Below are 24,080 nucleotides of genomic sequence, written 5' to 3' on the forward strand. Positions count from 1 at the left end.
GCCAGCCCTTGCTCCTCGTGACTCACTCCCTCTCCGTCCCGGGTCCCGGGGGAGCGGCTGGGAGGGAATCAAGGTGGAGGGGACAAGCTGAGATTCTAGACAATTATTTGGCCATTTTTCCACCGATGGCAATTTGCTTTGTTTCCCGGAGTTTTTCTTTTCAAGAATAAAGTCCCAGGAATGGGGTTGCTGAGTCACAGGGTCTGTGCATCTTTACTTTTCTTAAATATCACCAAACCAATTTCCAGAAGGGCCACGATGAGATTTGCATGTCTACCAGTCCTGTAGGAAAGTGTCCTTTTCTCTAGATCTTCACCAGCAGTAGGTATTATGGTTTTTTAACTTTTTTCCCCCACCTGCTGGGTGCAATGTGATTTCTCCACGTTCCTCTAATGTGTTTTTCCCTGGCTACCTGCTCACTTAGTGCTAGGCGAGTTGAAGTGCTCCCAAAGTGGAGCCCTTTCTCACAGCCCATGTTGCCACAAACACAAAACAGAACAAACGTCCTGAGGCTTTTGCCATCTTGTTCCTGGAATCATTTTGGCAAGGAGGAGTTCCTGCAGTTCGTGGGGGCAGCGGTACCTTGGCGACTGCTGGCAGTTCCTGGAGGGATCTTTGCAAACCTAGACAAACCAAAGCTACAGATGGGTGAGCTGCTTTTTCAGAAACTGCTTTTTTAATATCTGCTTATCAATTATTTTTCCATTGCCCTTCACATAAGGGGGGAAACTGGTGTCCCCCAGCGTTTGTTTCAGGTTGAAGGGTCTTCTGGCCTGGGATGCTGGGAGAGGGTTCCCTGGCTTTCATCTTCTTTCTAGTCTTTTCTTGCTCACGGCCATGTCGTGCCTTTTCAAAGCAGAAATCACGACGCTGGAGCCTTCGAAGGGGTTCGATAACGTTTATTTAGTGCCACTAACATTTATACGGGCCACAGGCCGGGCTGGAAGGCAGTGAAGGGGCCGCTGCCCTCCGGGCTATGAGGGAGCCCTTGGACCAGACGCTCCCTGGCTGGGGGGCCTGGAAACTCTCAGGGGGCGGAGGTGGCCGTCTTCCTGCTCTCACTTCCCCGGCCCGGTGCAGGGTTGAGGAAGCATCGGGGCGGGAGATAGGAAGCAGAGAGGGGCGGCGGGGCTCAGGGCTGTGCAGACCAAGGGTGGAAGGCCGGGGGTGCGCGGCCGGTGCGTGGAGGTGCGACGTTGGGGAGGGTCGGGCAGAAAGTGTGTGTGACGTCACTGCGCCAGTCACTGCGCCGTCTGGGACGTCGTCCGGGACGTCGTCCGGGCCTGGGGGAGGGACTGCGGGCGAGTATGGGGGCTGCAGGGAGGACGAGCGCGGGGCGCGGGCCGAGGGCGCCCGCTGTGGTGGGTGTGCGAGAGGTCGGCTGCGGGGGCCTTGGCGCGTCGCTCTCGCTGCACCGCGTCTGCGCACAGGCGAGTCGGGCCACCCCGCGGTCCTCGAGGCCTGGGGCCTCCTCAGCCACTAGGGCAGGAAGGAGACAGGAATACAATAGTCAGCCAGACAGACGGAAGGACAAACGTCGCCCAGGCCTCCTCCTACCCCGGGCCCCTTCTTGCCCGCTAGAACCCTAAGGCTCCTTCAGGGTTCAACCTCCCCTTAGACTTCTCCTTGTCGAGCCTCTCTGGGAAGGTGGACTGAGATGGTACCCCCTCATTATACAGATGAAGAGACTGAGGTTCAGAGAGGCCACCTCCTGTGCTCCAGACCTCTGCTGCAGTCTGTCTGACTCTCCTTTGCTCCCTAAGGCCCTGGAGATCCTGGGAGTTTGCCCCAAAGCCCCTGGACCCCCCAGCCCCAGGCAGGGCCTCAGTCTCCCTCTTTTGTTTACACAGAACTGACCTAGGGCTGGCCCCTCACTCATTCCCAGGAGTGCTTTTCTAATGAGCCTGCCCCTACTCACATGCTCTCCGTGGCTCCCCAGTGCCCCGAGGACCAAGCCAGAACCTTTCTATCTGGCGTTCAAGGCTCCACCCAGTCTGCCCCCACCGGACCTCCCCTCAGGGACTCAAACCCTGCCAAAGTCCTTGGAAATTCCGAGAACCATCCTTTGCCTCTCCCCATGCCCCCCTTTGCAGGAGGCACCCCGCTGTCTGGAATGCCCTTCCCCCTCTTTGGCCTGGCAAAGGTTCTTGTGAGGGGTCAGCGGTTGGCACGGAGGCTGCTTCCTGGTGGGGGAGGTGGGGGGGCCTCTGGCAAGTCCCACCTCCGCTGGCCCCTCCCTTCCTTCCCTGCCTCTTCCCTGGGGCCTGAGCCAGCTCACGTTCCTGGCCGCGCCCCCCCCCCCCCCCCCCCCCCCCCCCCCCCCCGCCTCTGTCCTGGGGCAGGCTTCCCCTGGCTCTGGGCCAGCCCTGACATGCATTCTTCACTCCCATTCACTCCCATTGCCCACCCGCCTGCAGGGAGGGTCGGCCCTGGGCAGTGTTCAGAGATGGTAGCTCCTAAGGCCCCAGCATGGCCTGCCCTGACCAGTGCAGTTGCCTTCACCGTGGTCCCTATCTCCCACCTTCACCCCCAGTAGCGACCAGAGGGCACCTGTAAATAGGAGTCAGGCCGTGTCCTCCTCTGCTCATAGCCACAAGGCCCTGGCTGATCTGCCCCTGTTGCCTCCCTGACCTCATCTCCTCGAACTCTCCCCCTAGATTACTCTGCTCCAGCCACACCAGCCTTCTCACTCAAACTCACTGAGTGGGCCTGCCTCAGGGCCTTTGCACAGGCTGTGCTCTCTGCCTGGTGCACCCTTCCCGGGATCCGCCCCATGGCTCCTCCTTCACCTCCTTTAGGTTTCTGCTCAAATATCCCCCTCCCTTGGGGCAGGGAAGCCTGCCCTGGCCCCTGGTGGAAAATTCCAACCTCTTTACACTCCCTCATCCCTTTTCTGTCTCTCCTATCAGCAAGGGGCCAAATAACAGCTCTTTCATCTGGTCCATCATCGTCTCCCCCACTAGACTGAGCCCCACGAGGGTGCAGGTTTCTGTGCCCCATTCCTCCATGTCCTCAGCACCTGGCAGCTGCTCCATAAATACGGATTGAATGAACACACGAACCGTAAGCGGGATGGCACTCAGCTGAGCGGCACTCTGTGAGCCAGCTCAGAGCCAGGCCTGGACTCCCGCCTTCAGCCTCTGAGTTGTGACTTTTGCCACCTCTAGTCACACGGCCCCAAACCAGTATTCACTTAACATTTGTCTTCACATCAACTGTGTGTTTTTTTTTAACTTAAATTGATTGCCAAAGAACACGCAGTCTTACCCAGTAAAGGAAAGCTGGTGCGCTGCCAAGAGAAAATGACTTAAAAATGTTCAATTAAAAAGCAAGACCCAGAGCCGGCATGGTGGCATGGTGGTTAAGTGCGCATGCTCTGCTTCGGCAGCCCAGGGTTCGCAAGTTTGGATCCTGGGCACGGACCTACACACTGCTAATCAAGCCATGCTGTGGCAGCATCCCATATACAAAATAGAGGAAGATGGGCACGGATATTAGCTCAGGGCCAATCTTCCTCAGCAGAATAAAAAAAAAGCAAGACCCTGGGCTGGAGCCCGGCTGATCCTGGCCCTGGGTCTGCCCAAGCTTTGTGAGCACAGGAGCTTCGGAGTCCGGGGGCGGCAGGGTGAGTCTGCAGCAGCGCGGCCTTCCTCGAGGCCCAGAAGGAGTAAGAGGAGAAGGAGTCCATCTCCCGATCACGGGCTAAGTGATTTGATGCCGACCTCGGATCTGGCCCCTCCTGGGCGCATCCAAAACGCAGATGTTAGGATTCTAAGACCCAGGGTTGCCCAGTGAGGGCTGCCGAGCCGGGACTCGAGCCCAGAGCTGATGCCTGGGGCTGCTTGTCCCTGGCCCTCTCTCGGGGGGAAAGCAAATCAAGGCCGGAGCCCAGTGGGCCCAGCAGGGCCCTCCTGAGAGCCTGCCGAGAGGTGGGAGGGCCAGGCCCAAGTGCAGCATTGTTCTCTCACAGGGACGTCATTCGGGGTAAACAATGTCTAGAGCTTCCCCGTTCTCAGCTGGGCCCAGACAGACCTGGGCCGGGAGCCTGGCTCCGGCTCTGACTCGCTGACGCACTACCCGGCTGATCACTTCCCTGGGGCCTCAGTTTCCTTCTCTGAGAAGGGGGATAATAATAGAACCTCCTTCCTTGCCATGATGGCTTCAGGCCAAGATGGAGAAAGGAAAACTGTTTGCTCAGACCAGGGTCGTCTCTCCGCCCTCCCGCTTCCCTCTCCGCAGGCCGCAGGAGCTGAGGGATTCCCCCCAGGCAGAGCCATCCAGAGCGAGGGGACCAGCTCTGCAAGGAGGTGAGCCCCCTCCAGAGGGCTATGTAAGAGGAGGCGCAGCGCACACGGGGCTGGTGTGGAGGGCCCTGGGAAGCTGGCGACAGACCTCTGGGACTCTGGCCCCAAGGCATGCGCTTAGCACCCTAAGGATGAAATGGAGCCAGGCTGACAATAGTTTGCTGGCAAAGCCGTTGAAGGCACAGGCTTTGGGGTCAGAGGGATCTGACTTAAAATCCTGGGTGCCTCCCTGAGCCGCAGGTCCTAAATGACAACGGGAATGCCTGTCCCAGACTCCTAGGTCAGCGGCGTGGTCCTGCAGGCGAGCGTGGCCGCAACCCTGGAGGGAGCACAGGGTGTTCTCGGGGCCATGAGGTCACCTTCCCTGTGACGCACAGGGTCCAACGGATGACTGGGCCCCAGGGGTGGTGAGGGGGGCACAGGCATCAAGCCATGACCAGAGTGTGTGCCAGGCACCTCTGATGCTCCCGCTGAGGCCCCTGCCCCGTGCTCCGGCCATGCGTGGACAGCACTTCACAGCGGGCACAGCATCTCCATGCCCTTGGTTTCAGAGGCCCCTTGTTTTTGTAGAGGTAGAAAGTGAGGCTCAGAGGGTGGAGTGAGAGGCCCAGGGTCACTCTGCGACGCTGCTCTCCCTCCTTCCCCTCCTCCACTCCAGCCACCCTCCCCCACCCTAGTCCGGCCTCTGGGCCTTTGCCCTGGCTGTTCTTTGCTGCTTGAACCCCTGTTCCTGCTGCCCTCCCCCAGGCCGTCTCCTGCCCATTTTCCAGCTTAAAGTTCCCCTCTTCACTGAGGCCCTCCCTTGCCTGTCTGGAATCCAATTGCCTGGGTTCCTGTCCCAGCTCTGCCACTCCCTGGCTGGGTTACCTGGGGCGGGATGCACACCCTCTCTGTGCCTCGCTTTCCTCATCTGGCAAGCGGGGATAACAGCAGCTTACCCACTGATTAGAGTTGTGAGGATTAAATGAGTTAATAGAGCAGAGAGCTTAGAATGGTGTTGAGCTCACAGTAAGTGCCTAATAATTGTAGGCCCTTGGTCACTCTTCTTATCATGGCTCCTTCATTGTCTCTCTTGCCCACTACTCAGGGAGTTTCATGAATAGAACTGTGTGTGTCTTGGTCACTGCTGTGTCCCCAGGGCCCGGCATAGGACCTGGTATACAGCAGGCGCTTAATTAAGGAAGCAGCAAGTGTGAGATGAGTCTTCCTCCACCCCTAATCTTCTCCCCAGCCTTGTCCAAAGCCCTGAGACTGAACGTCGCAGCCTGCCCAGTGCCTCACCTGGCTGCAGCGCTGCCTATAGAGGGCCGCTGGGACTCCAGGATCCTCCTCTTGAATTCCTCCAGGCCAGCTGGGTCTGCCGAGAGAGGGAGGGGTCAGGCCCGACAAACTGCCTCAGTAGCCCCCCCCTACTGAGGGGGGGGCAGACGGGGTGGGCGACGGGGCTGGGATGGGCTACAGGTAGAGGGACCTCCCCACCGCCTGGCTCTGCCCTCTGACACTCACCGATGGGCTGGGGGTTGGGGGCAGGGCCCACAGGTCTCGGCACGGGTATTGGCTGCGACTGTGGGAAGAACGGTAGAGACAGGTTGGCAGAAGCCAGGACCCCTGAACCAGAGTGCCAGCGAGCCTTCTGCCCCTCCGTGCCCCTGGAGCCCTGGGTCTGAGGTCCTTCCAGGGCAGAAAAACAGATCCCCGTGGAGAAGGGCACACCTGATGATGATGTGCGATCACCTGCACCCATCTGCTCTCAAATGATGGGGACTCCAGGGACTGCTTCCCTTGGCAGCCCCCCAGAGACCCTACTCTGCAAGGCTGGCCTGCCTCGGTCTCCATTATAGCCTCAGTGCTACCTGACCCCAAGCCATGACCCCCACTGAGTCCATCCAACCAGCCCAGCCCCCTCCAGACTGAAGCCGCCCCGCTCTGTGAGCCTCGATCCTCAATGCCATCCGTCAGACACCCCTGAGCTAATCCCCCCAAACCTGAAATTCAAAGCCAGTTCTAATCTCTGTCACCTAAAATCTGATCCCGACGTGGAAACAGAACGTTCCTGGGAATCAAACCCTGATCTAAACCCAATCCCAATGGCAAACCTGATCTGACCACAACTTTAGATCTTTGGCCCCAAGCCGTTCTCTATACCTGGCTGCCATGAAAACTCCACCCCCCAACCCCATAACCCAGCCCCAGCCCTGGGCTCCACCACGGCCACCCACAAACACCTTCCCAATGCCATGTGCAACCTCAACTCAACCTCAGACCCCAGCCTCTACCTGAAATGGAATGCCAACCCAGCCCCACCCTGAGATCAATATCCACACAGCTTCTACTCTAGACCCAGCCTTGACCCTCACCCCAACCCCAATATACCCCACCCTAACCCAGGGTCACCTAATCCTTCACCTCAAATATATCCCAACACCAGCCCAACTCAACCCCAACAAGCCACCCTAAAGCCAACCAACCTCAGCTCCTAACCTGTGGCCAAGGCCAATCCCAATCCTAATGCTTGTGAAATCCTAAATCCACTCTTGGCCCCAAACTTCCAATCATCTGTAGACCCACCAGCCATCTGTACCCACCTAAGCTTCAACTCCAGTTTCAATGCTTCAACTCAACCCAATCCCAGAGCCACCGACACCCAGCCCTGTGCCCAACCACCACCCTGCATGTGACTCCTGGCCCAACTTTTAACCTTTTCTCACAATCCAAACGCCAAACTCAACCCCAACTCTGACTAATGACATCGTAGATGGAGCCCTACCCTTAATCCAGACCCGCTCTAAACACAGCAGTCCCCGAGAACTCACCTTGACCCAGCCAGAAGCACAAGTTCTACGTTTACCTCAAGCTTCCTCAAGACCTGCCTTAGCCCACTGCCACTCCCTATCCTAACCATTGCCCCTGCTCCTTCAGCGGAGCTCAAACACATCCTAACCCTGACACCAACCTGCGGTGAGTCCCTAATCCTAACCCTAAACCATTTCTGAGGCCCTCCAGCTGCCCTAAACTCAACCCCAATCCTTAACCCTTTCTCAATGTCATTCCCCACTCAAACTTCACCAACCCTAATGCCGATCAAGTCCTGCGTTGATATCTAACCACAATCCAAAAGCAGCTCTGGACTCGATAGCCACCTACGTGTGATCCCCGCCTCAATGCTAAATCCACCCTCAACGCTTCAACTCAGCCTGAGCCTAAAGCAACTGAAACTCTAGATTGCTCCTCACTCAACCCTGGACCCCACCGCCACCCACCTCAGACTCCCGTCTTAACTCTACACCCTTTCTCAACGCTGTTCCCCCTTCCAAGGCCGCCCCAATCCTAACGGCAGTGAAACTCGTGAGTGAGCCCTCACTAACCCACCCTAGACGGGGAGGCTGATCTCAAACCCAGGTTCAACCCAAGGTCAGCCTCGCCGCTGACTTGGTCTCTGGCCCCGGGCCCGAGATGGCCCGAGTGCGAGGCCCCCGCCCACCTTGGCCTTGATGCAGGTGTCCAGGGCCGAGTTGCTGCCGGCCAGCTGCATCTTGAGCTGCTCCACCTCCCACTTCTTCTCCTCCAGGAGCTTGGCCAGGCTGTCCCGCTCCTTCCGCAGCACCGCCTTCTCCTCCAGCACGAGCTGGGTCTGCCGGGCGCACTCGGCCTGGAGCTTGGCCTCCCGGGCCTGAGCCTCCCTCTCCGCCTTCTCCTTGGCCTCCTGGCTGGCCCGCAGGCCCCGCTCAGCCTCCAGCTTCTGGCGCTGGAGGTCCGAGTTCTCGCGGGCCACGCGGTCGATGCCGGCCCGCAGGCTCCGGGCCAGCTCCTCCACCTTGGCGCTCATGAGGGTGGGCATGTGGTCGCAGCTCCGCCGGATGGAGGCCACCTCCGAGCTGATGGGATGGTACAGGCTGTAGCCCAGGTTGTCAAGGGTGCGCGGGATGATGGAGTCTCTCCAGAGGTTGCGCAGTTCCGTTTCAAGCTTGTCCTTGTCCAGTGGGAGGCAGAGGGCCTGCACCTTCTGCAGCCGATCCTCGGCCAGCTGCCGCTCCTGCTGCTGCTGCTCCTGGGCCCTGCCGCACTCGACCAGCTGCTCCTCCGCCGTCCGCTTGCTCAGCGTCAGCGCCTCCTTGTCCTTGGTGCACACCACCTTCTCCTTTGCCAGCTCCACCTCCAGCGTCTTGATCTTCTGGTTCAGCGTGAGAAACAAGGCTACAGGTACAAGACAATGAGACTCAGGAAGGTTGGGGACTACCAGGAGACTGGGCAGGGAGTCCACCCCCCACTCTGCACTGCCCGTGCCACTCACCATCACAGCTCTTGTTAGTTTCCTTGAGTTGTTCCTGACATTGCTTCTCACTCACGATGATGGCGGCCATGTACCGCTGGTTGCTCATGTAGATCATCTGTTCGGATGGGACGCGGGACAGAGCTCAAAGGCTGGCCCCTGTGGGTCCCCCTGCCCCCCGGGCTGCCCAGACCCTCCCAGCTGGGGCCCCAGATCCTCCACCCCGTGGCCTGGGTTGGCCTAGTCACGAGGGCGCGGCTCCTTTATAGGGGGTGCTGGTCTGATTTTCAGAAGTTGTTACAGTTAATACTTTTTGGCAACAAAAAGGAAAGGAGCACTGATACATGCTATAACTTGGATGAACCTTGGAAACGTTAATTCACATTTATGGTCAACTAATTTTTGACAAGGATGCTGTTATGAGCTGAATTGTGTCCCCCCTCAAATTCATATGTTGAAGTCCTAAGCCCTCCAAATGTGACTGTATTTGGAGACAGACTTTAAAAGAGGTGATTAAGGTAAAATGAGATCATATGGATGGGCCCTGATACAATATGACTCGTTTTAAGAGGAAATTTGGACACGGACCTGCATAGAGGGAAGACAACGTGAAGACAAAGAGAGAAGACTGCCAGCTACAAGCCAAGGAGAGAGGGCTGAAACAGATCCTTCCTTCATGACCCTAGAAGGAACCAACCCTGACAACAACGTGATCTTGTGTGTGTGCGAAAATAAATTTATGTTGTTTAAGCCACCTGATTTGTGGTACTTTGTTAAAGCAGCCCTAGCAAACTAACACAGTGCCAAGATCATCCCATGGGGAAATAAGAGTCTTTTCAGCAAATGGTGCTGGCACAGGTGGATCTCCACATGCTAAGGAATGACCCCTACCTCACACCATATACAAACATTAGCTCAAAATGTATCAAAGACCTAAATATAAGAGCTAAAACTGTAACTCTTTAGAAGAAAACTTCGGTGTTAGCTCTGCATGACTGTGGATTGGTTTCTTGGATACGACATCAAAAGTACAAGCAACCAAAGAAAAAGAGAGAAATCGGATTTCATCAAAATTAAAAACTTTTGTGCTTCAAAGGACACCATCAAGAAAGGGAAAAGACAGGGGCCAGCCCGGTGGTGCAAGCAGTTAACTGCGTGCGCTCCGCTGCGGCACCCCGGGGTTCGCAGGTTCGGATCCCGGGTGCGCACCAATGCACCACTTGTCAGGCCATGCTGTGGTGGCATCCCATATAAAGTGGAGGAAGATGGGCATGGATGTTAGCCCAGGGCCAGTCTTCCTCGGCAAAAAGAGGAGGATTGGCAGATGTTAGCACAGGGCTGATCTTCCTCACAAAAAAAAAAAAAAAAAAGAAAAGAAAGGGAAAAGACAACCCATAGATGGAAAAAAATATTTGCAAATCATATATCTGATGATGGGACTAGTATCCAGACTATATGAAAGTAAATTCTCACAAATCAATAGTAAAAAGACAACCCAATTGCAAAATGGGCAGAGCATCTGAATAGACATTTCTCCAAAGAAGACATACAAATGGCCAACAAGCATACGCAAATATGTTCACTGCCACTGGTCACCAGGAAGTGCAAGTCACAGTGAGACACCACCTCACAACCATGAGTGTGGCTACAAGTAAGACAGAACGAGAACGGAGAGCGACGAGTGTCGGCGAGGATGTGGAGAAACAGAATTCTCAGATAGTGCTGGTGAGAGAGCAAACGTGGGTCAGCCGCTGTGGAGAACAGTCTGTCGGTTCCTCAACAAGTTACACATAGAATAACAATATGACCCAGCAATTCTGTTCCCAGGGATAGACCCAAGAGAAATGGAAGCATATGTCCACTCGAAAACTTGCACACAAATGTTCATAGCAGCACTAATCACAGTCATCAAAATGCGAAAACAATTCAAGTGTCCATCAACTAGATGAATGGACAAAATGCAGTCCATCCGCACACTGGAATATTATTCGGCCATAAACAGGAACGAAGCTCTGACACACGCTACAACGTGGATGAATCTTGAAAATATCACGCTGAGTGAGAGAAGCCAGACAGACACAGAAGACCACATTGTTTATGATTCTATTTAGATGAAATATCTAGAAGAAGCAAACGCACAGAAACAGAAAGCAGATTAGTGGTTGCCAAGGGCTGAGGACGGGGAGATGGGTAGTGACTGCTAATTGGCAAGGGGTTTCTTTTTAGGGTGATAGAAATGTTCTAAAATTAATTGTGATGATGGTTGCACAACTCTGTGAAAGTAGTAAAAATTATTGAACTGTGCACTTTAAATGGGTTAGTTCTATGGCACATGAATTATATCTCATCGAAGCTGTACAGTTTTTACAATACAACAAAGGCTGTGCCTTCCAAACTTTGGAACAGAACCCTCCGCAGAAATAGAACAACCACAGATATGAAGAGAGCAAAGGGTCTGCCTTTCTGCCGCTCCTCATCCTTCCTCCTTTGGAAGCTGGCCCTGTCTGTGCTAATGCCCTGGGGTTGGGGGAGGCCAGAAACAGCTCTGGAAGTTCCAGTGACTTCTGCTTTCAAAAGTCTCAGCCACAGAAGAGGAAGATCTGCAGATGTAGACAAAGTGAGTTGGATCCCAACATGATGCGGAAGAGGTGTCCTTCTAGTTGGAGGAAGTGACCAAAGGGGGCCCCAGGAGGCTGCTTCTGCCACCCTGACACAGGTAGGTTGGGGCAGACCCCCAAAACAATCACTGAGTTAAACTCTCCTTTCTCTTCCTGGGTCTCAAGGCCAGAAATATAGTTACTATTGCAGAGAAGTTAAGAAAAATCGTGTTTCTTAGCACCGCCAGAACTGGGCAAAGACCAAGATTCACCTGCTACCCTCAGACACACAGGGTTACTCCCCAGCATCAGTGCCCCTCCGGGGGGGCGGTGTGCAGCCCGGAACCTGAGGAGCCCCAGGGTCCATGGAGAAAACCCTGAGAGGCTCTAGCCCAGAGGAATTTGTGAACTCGAAGGGGAAAAAAAGCTATGGTTTTCAAATTTTAAAGTTATAAAGATCCAGATTCTTAGATTTCTAATATTCTGTGAAGGGGGAGTACAGGATTCTGGGATGCATGTGTGTGTGTGTCTAAACTTTATGATCCTGGAATTCCTAATGGCTCCTGGGCCGGATGGCCTTGCGTGTCCTGGAAGATCCTGATGGGCCAATTCCCAGGACTGAGAACCCTGAGGGCTCACTCTGGCCGGGGGGAGGCCTTAGGGGTACGTGGCCCTCTTTGGGGATCTGAGGGGGACCTGCCCTGCCCTGTCCTGGTCTGAGAGGGGACTCACCCAATTTTGGGGGCATAAGGGAGACCCACCCTGTCCTGGGGGCCTGCAGGGCCCTGCTCTGCCCTGAGAGTCTGAGAGGGGCGACACAGCCCTTCCCTGGGCAGGTCTGAGGGGGCGTGCACATCCTTCCCGCCCAGTGGCGTGGGGCCGGGTGGTCTGAAGCCCGGAAGAGGCCTTTCCTTCCCACTGCCCCCTGCCCCACCCAGCCAGGTCACCTCCTCTGGGAGAAACCGAGGCTGCCCCCGCCCAGCCTCCTCTCCTCCTGCCCCCCATCTCTCACCCCATCCCAGCCGAGGCCTGAGGAGAGCCCCTCTCCTCAGTGTCTCTTGGCAGCAGGACCCCCCAGAGGAACCGCGTGTGTGAGAACACAGGCGACTGTTGAGTGACTTGGCGGGAGCTGGGGGTGTGAGGGGTGCCCGTCTCCGCAAGACGCGGGGCTGCCTGTGTCTATCCCGTTGAGAAAGCTGCCTCCTCTCTCAGGCCCCCATGTCCCTGTGTGCAAAATGTTTACAGCTTCTCCCTGCCCCCTGGGAGTCAATGATGAGATAATGTTTCTGAAGCAGATGCCCAGCGTACGGCAAATATGAGCCGTTCATACTTATTATTACTGAGTAAGAACCAAATGCTCTGAGTTTTTATTTAGCCAGTTCTTACTGGCAGCTAGTACGTGCTGGGACATTCTGGACGCCTGATACATGTGAAGTCAGGGCCCAGGTCTGTTAACAGACAGGATGCCCAGTTAAACTTGAATTCCAGATAGACAATGAATAGTTTTTTTTAGGATCAGTATATCCCAAATATTGCATGAGATATACTTACTCTACAAAACATGCATTGCTTATCTACAGGGACTCCTCATGGCAAACGTAGGGTCTGGGCCGTCCCCATCTCAGGGATGAGGGAGCTGAAGCTCAGAGAGGTGCTGTGCCCTGCCCGGGGCCCCAGGTGAGGGTCCGGCCCGAGGCCTTACCAGGTCGGCCTGGCACTGGCGGAAGCTGGCGTTGATTCGGTCCAGGTCGCGACGGCCGGTCATCAGCCTCTGCATCAGGGTGTCCCTGGCGCTGGTGGTGATGTTGAGCTCCTTGGACAGGTTGGCCTGGGTGGCCGTGAGCCCCACGACCTGGCTGTACAGGCTCTCGGCCCGGCGCTCGGTGGCCTGGAGGTTGGACTCGGTGCTCACATGCGCGTTGCCATAGACCATGAAGAGGACGAGGCCCAGGATGATGAGGGCCTGGATGAGCGAGACGAAGAGGAAAAAGTAGCGCAGGTAGTACCAGCAGCCTCTTGGGCTGCCCCTTGCCCGCGAGTAGGGCCCCCCACGCTCCATCGCCAGCCCCATCTGCTCCCGGAGCCTGCGGCCGGGTGCCCGCGCTGCTCAGTGGCTCGTCTGCCCCGCCTGGCCCCCGCCGGGGGTGTTTATATTACTCCTCTTAATACTTCCTCTGCCTGGCTCCTTCCTGGCCGGGAGGAAACGGGGGCTGTGGGTTATCACAACACTCCCACCCGGGCTGTGAAGGATGGGGGCACGAGGCACAGCCAGGCCTCTGATTAACACTGGGTGGGGTGCCTGCGGGGTGAGTCGGCTTCCTTGGCCTCTCTGAGCCTCAGTTTCTCCCCTGCCCTTGCTCTGTGCCAGGTGCTGTTCTCAGTACTTGCTGTATATTATCTCACGTCCTCGTCCCGTCGTGTGGAGGAGGAAACAGGCCCAAAGAGAAGGGACGGCCCCTGGGTCTCACGCTGTTAGTTCACAAAGCTGGACTCACCTCCTGGCGGGCTGGCTACAGATGTGTGCCCGCTCCCAGGCAGTGCTGGTTACATGAGCCAAGCCATGCTAAGCAGGTGGCCTAGGGCGGGGCACGCTGTGAGGGCTTCCCGGAGGGCTGATCTGTGGGTGGCAGGGGTGCAGGATCCCCAAGCTGTCATCCTACTCAATGCCCCACTCACGTATGTGCTTAATAAGTGCTCTGGGAGCAGCATCACCAGCAGCAATGGCCTTGGAGCCGGGGAGAGCCGGCTCGGCCCGTGTGAGCTCTAGTGAAGGGCTTCTCCTGTCTGTGCCTCAGTTTCCCCCTCTGTGGGATGGGTATGCGTGGTGTCTAGGTCGCAGGGCCAGGGAGGGGCTTTGAGAAAGGACTTGCTGTTATTATTACTATCACTTCCTGCTCACAGCTTTATCTGGGGGCTCTGTGAGATGCTGAATGGGAAATGCCGGATAGGTGGGGGTTGAGTCTCACTGTGGGTCACCCCTAGGTGGGCATGGAGGGGATTTGGGGACCAAGAAGCAAAGGATTCTGGGTGTGCCCTCCTGCCCATCCGCCCAGAGCCAGGAGCTCCAGGGAAGCCCTCCATGCCGGGTGACGCCCAAGCCCCACAGGAAGTGTCGGCCCGGCTCGGTCCTCAGAGACAGAGCAGGACCCAGCCCTTAGCCCCACAGGGTCAAGGTTGGCAGGAGGGAGGGATGGGGCCCAGGGGAAAGGGGCAGGGAGCTTGAAAGGAGGCTGGACCCTGGATGAGTGACAATGACACAATTGCCGCCCACTGACTACGCGGGGCACAGCAGGGTGAAGGCTGCAGCAGGGGACCCATCCCCCCATCGGCCAGGGTAATGGAGTGGGGGGCAGTGACCGCGGGGAGGGGTCCTCCAGGGTGGTGTTCATCAAGGAGGCGGGGGTTGGGCCGGGAAGGAGGAAGTTCCCAGGGGTGGGCAGGAAACCCCTGTCTGAACTTTGGCCTTTGCAACTACCCGGTGATTCCTGATTCCGGACCCTTCCCAGTGGCTAGTGGGGGGAGGTGGGTTGGGGGCTGCAAGTGGTGCCCAACCAGCGATTTCGCTGGGTTGGCCAGGCCCACTCAGAGTCCCAGGAGCAGCGTGGGAGGAGGACATCTTCCATCTTCTTTAATGGGGCCACGTAGGCAGAGCGAGCACATGCTTACAGTTGAGGGCCCTGGAGGTAAGTTCCAGCCGTGCCACCTACCGCTGTGTGACCCTGGACAAGTGACTTCCTCTCTCTGAGCCTCGGTTTCTGCTGTCTAAAGTGGTCACCAATTTGTCCTCCAAAGAGGTTGTTTCCATTGACCCCCCAGCCAGCAGTGTCTAAAATCTCTAAAAACAGACTTTCTGAACACAGTCTGCCTACATCCCTGGCCAGAAAATTCCAGAGGGAGGAGGCGAGCGGCTGACTGGTCCTTGGATTCACATGAGGTCAAATGCATCAGCCCTGATATGAGCGTTCAGTTTTTTCCTGAAAACAATTTATCATGTTCACAGGAAATTTTGTGCATGAATCCCTCTGAATTCCCCTGGTGGGTCATCACAAAATCAGCCCTTGATTTTAAACTTTTTCAATTTGGTTTTATTTGTTTGTTTGGGCAGAGAAGGGAAAGCTGTCATTAGGAAGCCAACTCTGTGTCACTCTCTGAAAACTGAGACTGAAGTTCTCAAGGAGACACGAGGTTTTTAAAACCTCTCACAGAACTTCAGGTAGGTCCTTGAGCAAGTGATATTTCTGGTGAAGAAAAATTTCAGCAAAGTTCAGAAAACCCTTCACTTTTATGTCAATGTGTTTGGTTTTTGGTTAAATTCAAGTGAAATTAATTTTTGTGCTTTTGGAGGTGCCAGAGAAGGCAAAGAGAGCCCTTTGAAGAGGGACAGACTGTCCTCACTGAGGCTTCGTGGGCCTGGTGATATAAGGTGGCCGACTTTCTTACCTGGAACTGGGGATCCCGCGAGGTCAGAATGCTGCTGTCCCAGGTGCCCCTCACCCACAGCTGCACTGGGGCTTCCCATTTCTGTCCCCTACTCCTGTCACTGCAGCCACGGGAGGGGGGCTCCTGGGTGACCATGAATAGGGGAGGCCAGTGCAGGGACCTGCCAGAGTGTGCTGGGGACAGAGGTGGAGACATAGAGATAGAGAGAGACAGAGAGATAGACAGAGACCCTGAGTGATAATTAGACAGGTGGAGAGAGGAAGGCAGAACAGAAGGGCATGCTGGAGGCTGGTCCTGTGGCGTAGGATGCAAGTGGGGCCCGGGAGGCAGGTCCCACTGGGGAGTGCTGTTTGCTCCCCTGGGCAGCCAGGGGAACCTCAAGGCAGCCTGGGGCCTGGGCCTATTCTCCACAAGTAGCTCCCAGTCCTTACCTACTCCCTGTCCTGTGGCCTCCCAGGGGTTCAAAGCCCCCAGCCTCTGCCCTCCCTCTCTGACACCAGATCTGACTGTGCCCTTCCTGTTCACACACCTGCCATGGCTCCCCATTTCCCTCCATCCCTGGAGTTGAAATTCACAGTCTGGCAGGTATGGCCAAGATGGAGACAGCAGAATGAGTGAATAACAATGATCATGTTTTAGGTCCCATTTACAGCCCTAAGCCCAGCCCTCTATGTGGATCAGCCCTTGGACCCCATAGCTGCACCATGAGGGGTCTTAAGTCTCTGGGGCCCCAGACAAGGCGAGGCTCTCTCTTGGTCTCAAGCTCTAGATGATTCCAGAAGGAGAAGCCATTTGCTGCTCACTTCTGGATTTATGCCAGGGTTGGGGGGTCTCAGACCCACGGTCCCACCCTCCCAAGCTCTCAGCCGTCAGCTGGCAACAACCAGGTCTGCAGGCAGGGGCGACTCCTGGTGGCCGGATCCCTCCCCTCAGCCTCACTTCCTCCTTTGGGGGAGGAGGGGGCCTTCAGTTCCCCCTCCAGGTGGGCCCCCTTCCAGGTAAAGGCTCTGATCAGGCACTTCCAAGCCCCAGTTGGTGGGAGGATAATGAGTAGGACTGGCTGAGGGGGGATCAGAGTTCCAAGGGCTCCTACTCCCCTCCCTACACCAGCCTCTTAGGGATTTTTCAAAACAACTTTTAATTTATTTTAATGGTAATACATGTGCATCATTTTTAAAATGCAAACTTTACAAAAAAGGATACAAAGGAACACAAGACTGCCTCCCTTCCAACCCCCAGCCCCCTGATTCCCACCCCAGAGGCCACAGCTGTGACCAGGGTTTCCTTCAAAGAGATTTGGATAAAGTCTCCCCTCATCCCGCATTTTAAGATATGTACACAAATTATCACTTTCCTGCTTTTTATATTAATGTGTCTTGGAGAAGGTCTGCTTTGGCCTTTTAAACAGTTGTATAGTATTCCATAGTGTGGATAGACAGATACTAATTTAAACAGTCTCCAGTTAGTGGACACTGAGGTTGTTTCCAATTTTTTGCAGTTATCCAGAATGTGGTAATAATTTCCTCATTCCTCCCCGCCCCCCACTCTGTCTCCTTTTTAAAAGTAAACTTTTTATTTTGGAATAATTTTAGATTTACAGAAAAGTTGCAGAAATAAGTTTAGATTTACAGATAGTCGCTGATCCGCCCTCACCCAGCTTCTTCCGTAGTTAGCATCTCATATACCATGGTTCATCTGTCAGCACTAAGAAATTAACCTTAGTACATTACTACTAACTAAATTCTAGACGTGATTGGATTTCCCCACTAAGTGTTTTCCTGTTCCAGGCTGCATCCGGGTATTTTGCAGTTCATTTAGTCCATCATTTTGTATGCATGTAAATACGGCTGTAGAAGAATTGTTGGAAGAGGAATTGATGGGCCAAACAGTATGTGTCTTTTTAATTTTGAGAGATTCTAGAAAATTGACCTCTCCAGCGGGCGTACCAATGAGCAGTACCCCCAGCACCACGTGGGATTGCTTATTTCCCCACAGCAGTGCTGACCCAGTGTATGCACAAACTTTTAACTTTTTTTTTTTTTTAAGATTTTATTTATTTATTTTCCCCCCCAAAGCCCCAGTAGATAGTTGTATGTCATAGCTGCACATCCTTCTAGTTGCTGTATGTGGGACGTGGCCTCAGCATGGCAGGACAAGTGGTGCGTCGGTGCACGCCCGGGATCTGAACCCGGGCCCCCAGCAGCGGAGCGCGTGCACTTAACCACTAAGCCACGGGGCCAGCCCTTGTTTTTGTTTTTATCTTTGCCAAATGATTGGGTAGAAAGTGATACCCCGTTGTTGTTTCATTTTGCATTTCTTTTCCAGGAGTGAGACTGGGCACCTTTTTTTGTATGTTTCTATGAACTGGCTATCGATGTTCTTTGCTCATTCTTCTATTGAATTGTTTTTAGAAAATTAATTTATAAGAGCTTCTTACATAATAAGGAAATTAGTTTATTCCCAAGAATAAATAACTATCTGAAATAGGATCTTTCTTTTCTTCCAAAGGATTTTCTAGCTGGTTGTTTATGTACAGGAAAGTTTCAGTTAATTCTCCTGGGTTTTATATGTATAAAATCATACCACCAGAAGATAATATTATTAGACTGAATCACTTCTGAGGCATTCCTGCCCCAAATGCCAACCTGAAATTAATCATGAGGAAACATCATGCAAACCTAAACTCTGACTCCACAAAATAACTGGTCCGGGCTTTTAAAAAATGCCAATGTCATAAAAGGCAAAGACAGATTGAGAGATGTTCCAGATTAAAGGAGATGAAAGAGACTTGACAAATAAAATGTGTGAGCCCAGAGATTCTCTTGTTATAAAGGACATTGTCAGAACAATTGGCAAAATCTGACTGAGGTCTGTAGATTAGATAACAGTGCTTTATCAATGTCCATTTCCTGATTTTCATAATTGTACCACAATTATGTAAGAGAATGTTCTTGTTCTATGGAAATGCATACCCAAGTATTTATGGGTAAAGAGATATCACTTCTGCAAGATTTTCATAGTGGTTTAGAGACAGAGAGAGAGAGAGATGGATAAAGCAAAGGTAGTAAAAGTTAACATTTGTGGAATCTAGGTGAAGGGTATCCAGGAATTCTTTGTACTAATCTTCCAATTTTTCTGTAAGTCTGAAGTTGTGTCAAATACAAAGGTAAAAGACAAAAATAATGTGAAATTGAGCCATATGAAATAGTCTATATTTCAATTATTTTTGACCTATATAAAGAGTGTTTTCATATGAGTCAACCTATAAATCCCCTTCTTCTTTTCTAATATTCATAGCTTTTATTTCTTCTTCTTGTCTAATTGCATTGGCTACTACCTCCAGAACAATATTAAACACTTGACAGTGGTCATCCTCACCTTGGCCCTGATTTTGATGTTTTTTTCCAGAACTTTTCTCATTTAACCCATTAGTATGGTGAATTTTATTAACAGACTTCCAAATATGGAACCATCCTGACATCTCAGGCATAAGTCCCCTTTGTTGCGGTGTATTTAAAAAATGTGTTACTTGGTTTTCTTTGCTAAAATTCCATTTGGGAGTTTCCTACCCTCCTCACAGGAAGAGGGGTCTGTAGTTTTCCCATTGTGCCATCTTTGTCAGTTTTTGGTGTCAAGGATAGGCCAGCTCTCTAAACATGATTCCAATCATTCATTTTACACCCAAGGTAACCTGAGGTCCGGAGAAGAGAAGTGACCCTTCCAGGTCACTGGAGGAAACATCAGTGTTTCCTTAGGTTGGACCCTAAGTCCTCATGTCTGCGAGATGAGAGCAACACTGTCCTTAGAGGGGACTTAAGTCCCAGATCAGCACTATCACACTGTGTGACCAAACAGACCTCGGTTTTCCCATCTGTAGAATAGGCACTAGGTGGTCGGGGAGAGAGGGTCGAGTCTCCTTTCTGCACAGTTTTCGTTCAGAGCGGCTCCTGGGTCTAAAGATGAGCGTTGATGGGTGTCGACTGGACATCTCATCCAGCGTGGGCACCTCTATACGTGTCCCCGCTGGGCCTCTACAGTGTCTGTCCTCCTGGCCTCGAGCCCCCATCTTGCTGGGAGCTGATTCACCCTCGTGCGCGCCGCGCGGGCCGCCGGCAGCCCCCCGAGGATCCGGGGCGAGAGCGCGAGCGGGGGCTGGGCCGGGGTCGGGACCCCGAGCGGGGCCGGGGGTGTAGCACTCTGCGCTGGGGCCCCGTTTCGGCTTCCAGGGCTTTACTGCCGGGAAGGGGGGAGGGGCCCGTCAGCACCTGAACCCCCGTCCCCAGGGATCCCCCAGCACTATTCCGCCCTTCCTAGGAACCCTACTCCCCAGAGATCTCCATCCTCCAGGATCCCCCATCCCTTCTCCAACTCCAGCCATTCCCGAGACCCCTTCCCAGGGTCTCCCAGCCTCTTCCCCAGAAGCTCTGCCTCCAGACCTCACCCCGCCCCTCCGTCGTACTCTCTTTTCCTTGCACCCTTCTCTTCCGCTCCCCGCCCCTCCCCTGGACCCCCCACATGCGCCCGATCCCAGGGACCCATGCCTCCAGAGTGCCGACCCCAACCTGGGGATTCTCTCCCCCAGATAGCCCACCCCCCTCGCCACCTCTAGCTTCCAACTCCAGGACCATCACTCCGACCCTCCCCTCACTCCTCTCCCCAAGGCCCCGCCCACACGGCCTCGCCCCCTCCTCCCTCCCCAGCGACCCTTCCCACCTCTCGCTGCCATCCCCAAGTGATGATTGGCGGAAAGAATGAAGCCTTGCGCAGCCATTGGCCGCACACCCCCGCCCGTTCCCCCCCTCGGGCCCGCCCCTCACTCACACGCGCTCGCGTAGCGCCGCCTCTCGGGCCGCGCAGGCTTCGCCCTGGGCCTCGGCTGCGCGTGCGCGCCGCTGCGCCTCGTCCAGCCGCCGCGCAGACTCCGTGGCCGCCGCTTCCCAGCGCACCAGGGCTTCTGCGGGCGCAGGAGGCGGGGTCAGGCGGGACACCCGGAGCGCGCCCCGCGCATAATATTTGCATAACTTTTGTGGGTTATTTGCATAGCTGTTCATAGGTTTGCGTTGCTTTTCCGAGTCGTTTACGTGGCGTTTGCATATTTGTTGCGTTTGTATTGTTTTTGTGATGTTTGCATGGCCTTTGCATGTTATGTGCTTTTCTTTCATAAGTTTTCGCGTTTATCTGCATGTCATCTGCATTATGTTTGCACCTGTGCGTGTCATTTGAGTAGCTAGGAACCTTCTAGGTTCCTCCCACCTCAAGCCCTGCCCACCCCCTTGCGCCCCAACACACCTGTGAGCTCCCCGTTCTCGACACCCATCTGGGTCCCCTGTGCCTTGGCCTCGTCCATCTCAGTCTTCAGTGTCATCAGTTGGGTCTGAAGCAGGCTCTACGGAGTGCAGGGAACAGGGGAGGGGAGAAGGAGTAAATTGGCCCCGCCCTTTCTAGGGGAGATTGAGACGACCCTGGGGTCCCCTGGGCTTTACTTAGAATGTCCTTTGAGGTCCTGTAGTTGTGAAACACAGAAGTGGCCGCTGAAGTCTGGGGTACCGAGTGGTGACAGCTGCCTGCGTAGTAGGAGGTCTCTCCACGTCCCCAACCCCAAACCACCGGGACGTGTTAATGGTTTCGGGCTGCGGTCCCACTCCGGCTCCAGTCCCGGCTAAATCTAGACGCGCTAACCAGGCTTTCAAACCAACGCAAACTAATTTGGTGGTTGACAATGATTGGGTTTTTGGGGTATGCTTTGTCACCTAGGTGAGACATTCTACAGAGCAACTGGCCTGGCCTCCTCAGAGCATCTTCCGGTGAGGGGCGGAGCCAGAATTTGAACCCAGGGCAAGCTGCTCTTAGCCTCGGCTGCTCCAGGCCCTTCCCTTAGGCAGGCAGGAAAGAGGGAGGGATCTGTTTTGATTTTTAAAATTCACACACTGCCCAACCTCTGCTGGGCCCGGTACACAGTAGTTCCTCAATAAACGTGAATGGTTGGGACTTGGAGGATGGTTCTTCTGCTAGGTTCAGGGCTGGGAAGGGTTAAGAAAGAGTTTGAAGGGGGTGGCCAGAGGAAAAGGGAAGATCTGACCGGTACCTCCCCAAGAGGCCAACTTTAGCCTCCTAATTACAGGTGACATGAATGTCCCTCTCTGGAAATAGGGCTGCTGGAACAGGCTGGGGGGGGTGGTGGTGGTGGTGGTGTGAATGGGCACCTTGGGGGAGGGTTAGCACAGGGCCTCCCCAGGTGGGCTCAGGGGTCTGGGGCCTCCCTAGCCACCACCATCTATCCGGCAAATAGCAGAGGACAGTGGGGCCTTCTTGGTCAGAAGGTAGACTCAAGGGTGAACTGACGTTGTAGGAGTGGGAAGGGATTATGGTGCTATTCTTATTCATCTCCCTCGATTGAAGAATTCGGTAAGCCGAGGCACAGGGGTAACGGTGGGGATGTGGGTGCGGGCCCTCTCCCCCACATTCTGGATGCCCCAGCCCCCACCCCACCTACCTACCTGGCGACCCTCACAGGCCCTCAGCGCTTCCTCCAGCTCCAGACGGACGCCCTCGGCCTGGTCCAGCTGCCCGGCCAGGGCCTCCTCGCGCTGGGCAGCCTCTGCCAGCCGGCGCCGCAGCTCCTCGACCTCGGGCGCCGGGGTCCCGGGCGGCGCCGTGGCGTTGGCCCCCGGCTCCGGGCAGCGAGGCCCCCGGGAGGCCGAGGCGGCCAGATTCCAGGCCAGCAGGGCCGAGCCGGCCGCCGCCGCCGCCAGGAACACGGCGGCCCCGCACAGGGCGAGCGCCCGCCATGCGCGCCCCGGCTCCGGGCCCGGCTCGGCCATGCCGCCCTCCGCAGCTCTGGCCCCAGACGGCCACGAGCATTTAATTGGCACCTTGGGGCGCCAGGGACACCCACAGTTCCGCCCCTCCCGGCCGTGGCTTCCTGAGTCCGTTGGGAGGGGCTGGACCCCCGCCAGGGCCGGCCCAGGCTACCCGAGCCGAGACAGGTCCGGGGGTCCTCGGTGCCCGTCCTGCCTCTGCATGTCACGTGCTGTCCTCTGAGCCTCAGTTTCCTCAGTTTCTCCCTCTGGGAAGTGAGGATGGCTGTACCTCCTGCCGCTTAGGGCTTACTGGGAATCACATCAACACATCCGCGCAAAGCCCTCATCTGCACAGGGGCGCTCCGCCAGGCTCCAGAGGCATATGGTCCCCGTTCTGTTCATGCAGAAACTGGGGCTAAAAGACGGGAGGCTACTCGACCTACTGAAGTTGGCCTGGCTCAGGCTGCCACACTTTCTGTGACTGGCTATGAGGGCCAGAGGGTAGACTTGAGGGTGGACCAACCCCATCTCCCTGCCCGGTCTCCACTAGGCCGCCAGGGGGCGATCTTACAACGTGAATCAGATCCAGGCCAGTCTACGCTGTGCCCCTGACTTCTCTTCCCTCTCAGAATGAACTCTCCTCCTCCTTTACCCCCCTTCCTCTTCCTCCCCCTTCATCTCCTCCCGCCCTCCTCCATGTCCATTTCCCCTTCCTCCTCTTCTTCCTCCTCCCTACTTCCCCCCTTTCATCCCTACCCCTCTATCTCACCCTCCACCCTTGCCCCCCTTCCTCACCCTTCCCCCTTCCCTCCCAAGGCCCCCCCATCATGTCTTTGCCTCATTTCCTCCTTGTTGCCTCCCCCCAGCCCTCCTCAGTTCTCTTCTGGCAAGTGCATTCTCACCCCAGGGCCTTTGCATGGGCGTTCCCTCTGCCTGAGTGCCCTCTCCTCCCTCTTTGCCCAGCTAGCTGTTCCTTAGCAGCTCTTTCCACCAGCCCACCGGTGTGTCTCCACCTCCAGAACCCTCCCTCTTCCCCACTAACCCAGGCCCCTTTGGATCAGCTCTCTCAGCTCTGCTGTAACTTTACATTTTATGTGTTTGACTGATTCTAGGCTGCCTCTGCCATCAGACTGGGTGAGCCTCTGGAAAGCAAAGCCCGCATCTGCCTTGTTCCCACTGCCAATGCATGGGCCTGGCACACGGTAGTCGTGCAGTAAACGTGAGCTGGGCGAACACTGTGAACTACAATCTCAGTGTCCTCCCCAAGCCACATGAAGAAACTAGAACCCAGAGAGGCCAAGTCTCAGGCCAGGGACACACAGCAGCCGCTGGTCACTGCCAGATTCCTGCTGGGGCTGGAGCCTTCTCAGGCCTGCTGGACCCTTCAGTCCTGACTACTCAACCCCTGGCCGGGTCACAGCCAGCGAAGGAAGAGGGGAATTTTTTAGGAAGAAGTTTATACCTGGGCCATCGTGTGGGGGTTTGGGGGAAGAAATTGAACAGGTCGAATCCATAATATTGGGCAAACATGCCCCCCTCCATCGGCAAAACACAACCCCGGCGCTGGGGTGGAGGGCAGCACTGTTTCGGGACATCCCAGTGGCCCAGACTGGGGTGGGGAGTGGAGGATGGTGAAGGCGTGTTGGGGCACCGCTGTCAGGTGGGAAGG

At 55.2% G+C, this 24,080-nt stretch overlaps 2 protein-coding genes across 2 annotated transcripts; both read right to left on the reverse strand.

Moving 5' to 3' along the window:
- Positions 1–1,265: 1,265 nt before the first annotated feature.
- PLVAP (plasmalemma vesicle associated protein) lies at positions 1,266–13,292 on the reverse strand. Its single transcript, XM_058563680.1, has 6 exons — positions 12,874–13,292; positions 8,596–8,692; positions 7,786–8,498; positions 5,811–5,868; positions 5,586–5,661; positions 1,266–1,479 (listed from the first exon to the last, which is right to left on the reverse strand). The coding sequence occupies exons 1-6, from the start codon at positions 13,240–13,242 to the stop codon at positions 1,473–1,475; spliced, it is 1,320 nt and encodes a 439-aa protein (XP_058419663.1). The 5' UTR covers positions 13,243–13,292; the 3' UTR covers positions 1,266–1,472.
- Positions 13,293–18,448: 5,156 nt separating this feature from the next.
- On the reverse strand, positions 18,449–22,611 carry CCDC194 (coiled-coil domain containing 194). The gene is made up of 4 exons (XM_058563681.1): positions 22,109–22,611; positions 20,901–20,997; positions 20,433–20,565; positions 18,449–19,844 (listed from the first exon to the last, which is right to left on the reverse strand). Exons 1-4 carry the CDS (start codon positions 22,430–22,432, stop codon positions 19,694–19,696), a joined length of 705 nt encoding a protein of 234 aa, XP_058419664.1. The 5' UTR covers positions 22,433–22,611; the 3' UTR covers positions 18,449–19,693.
- Positions 22,612–24,080: the final 1,469 nt, after the last annotated feature.

The sequence above is a fragment of the Diceros bicornis genome, chromosome 20 (genome assembly GCF_020826845.1).
Source record: "Diceros bicornis minor isolate mBicDic1 chromosome 20, mDicBic1.mat.cur, whole genome shotgun sequence".
Taxonomy (NCBI): Eukaryota; Metazoa; Chordata; class Mammalia; order Perissodactyla; family Rhinocerotidae; genus Diceros; species Diceros bicornis.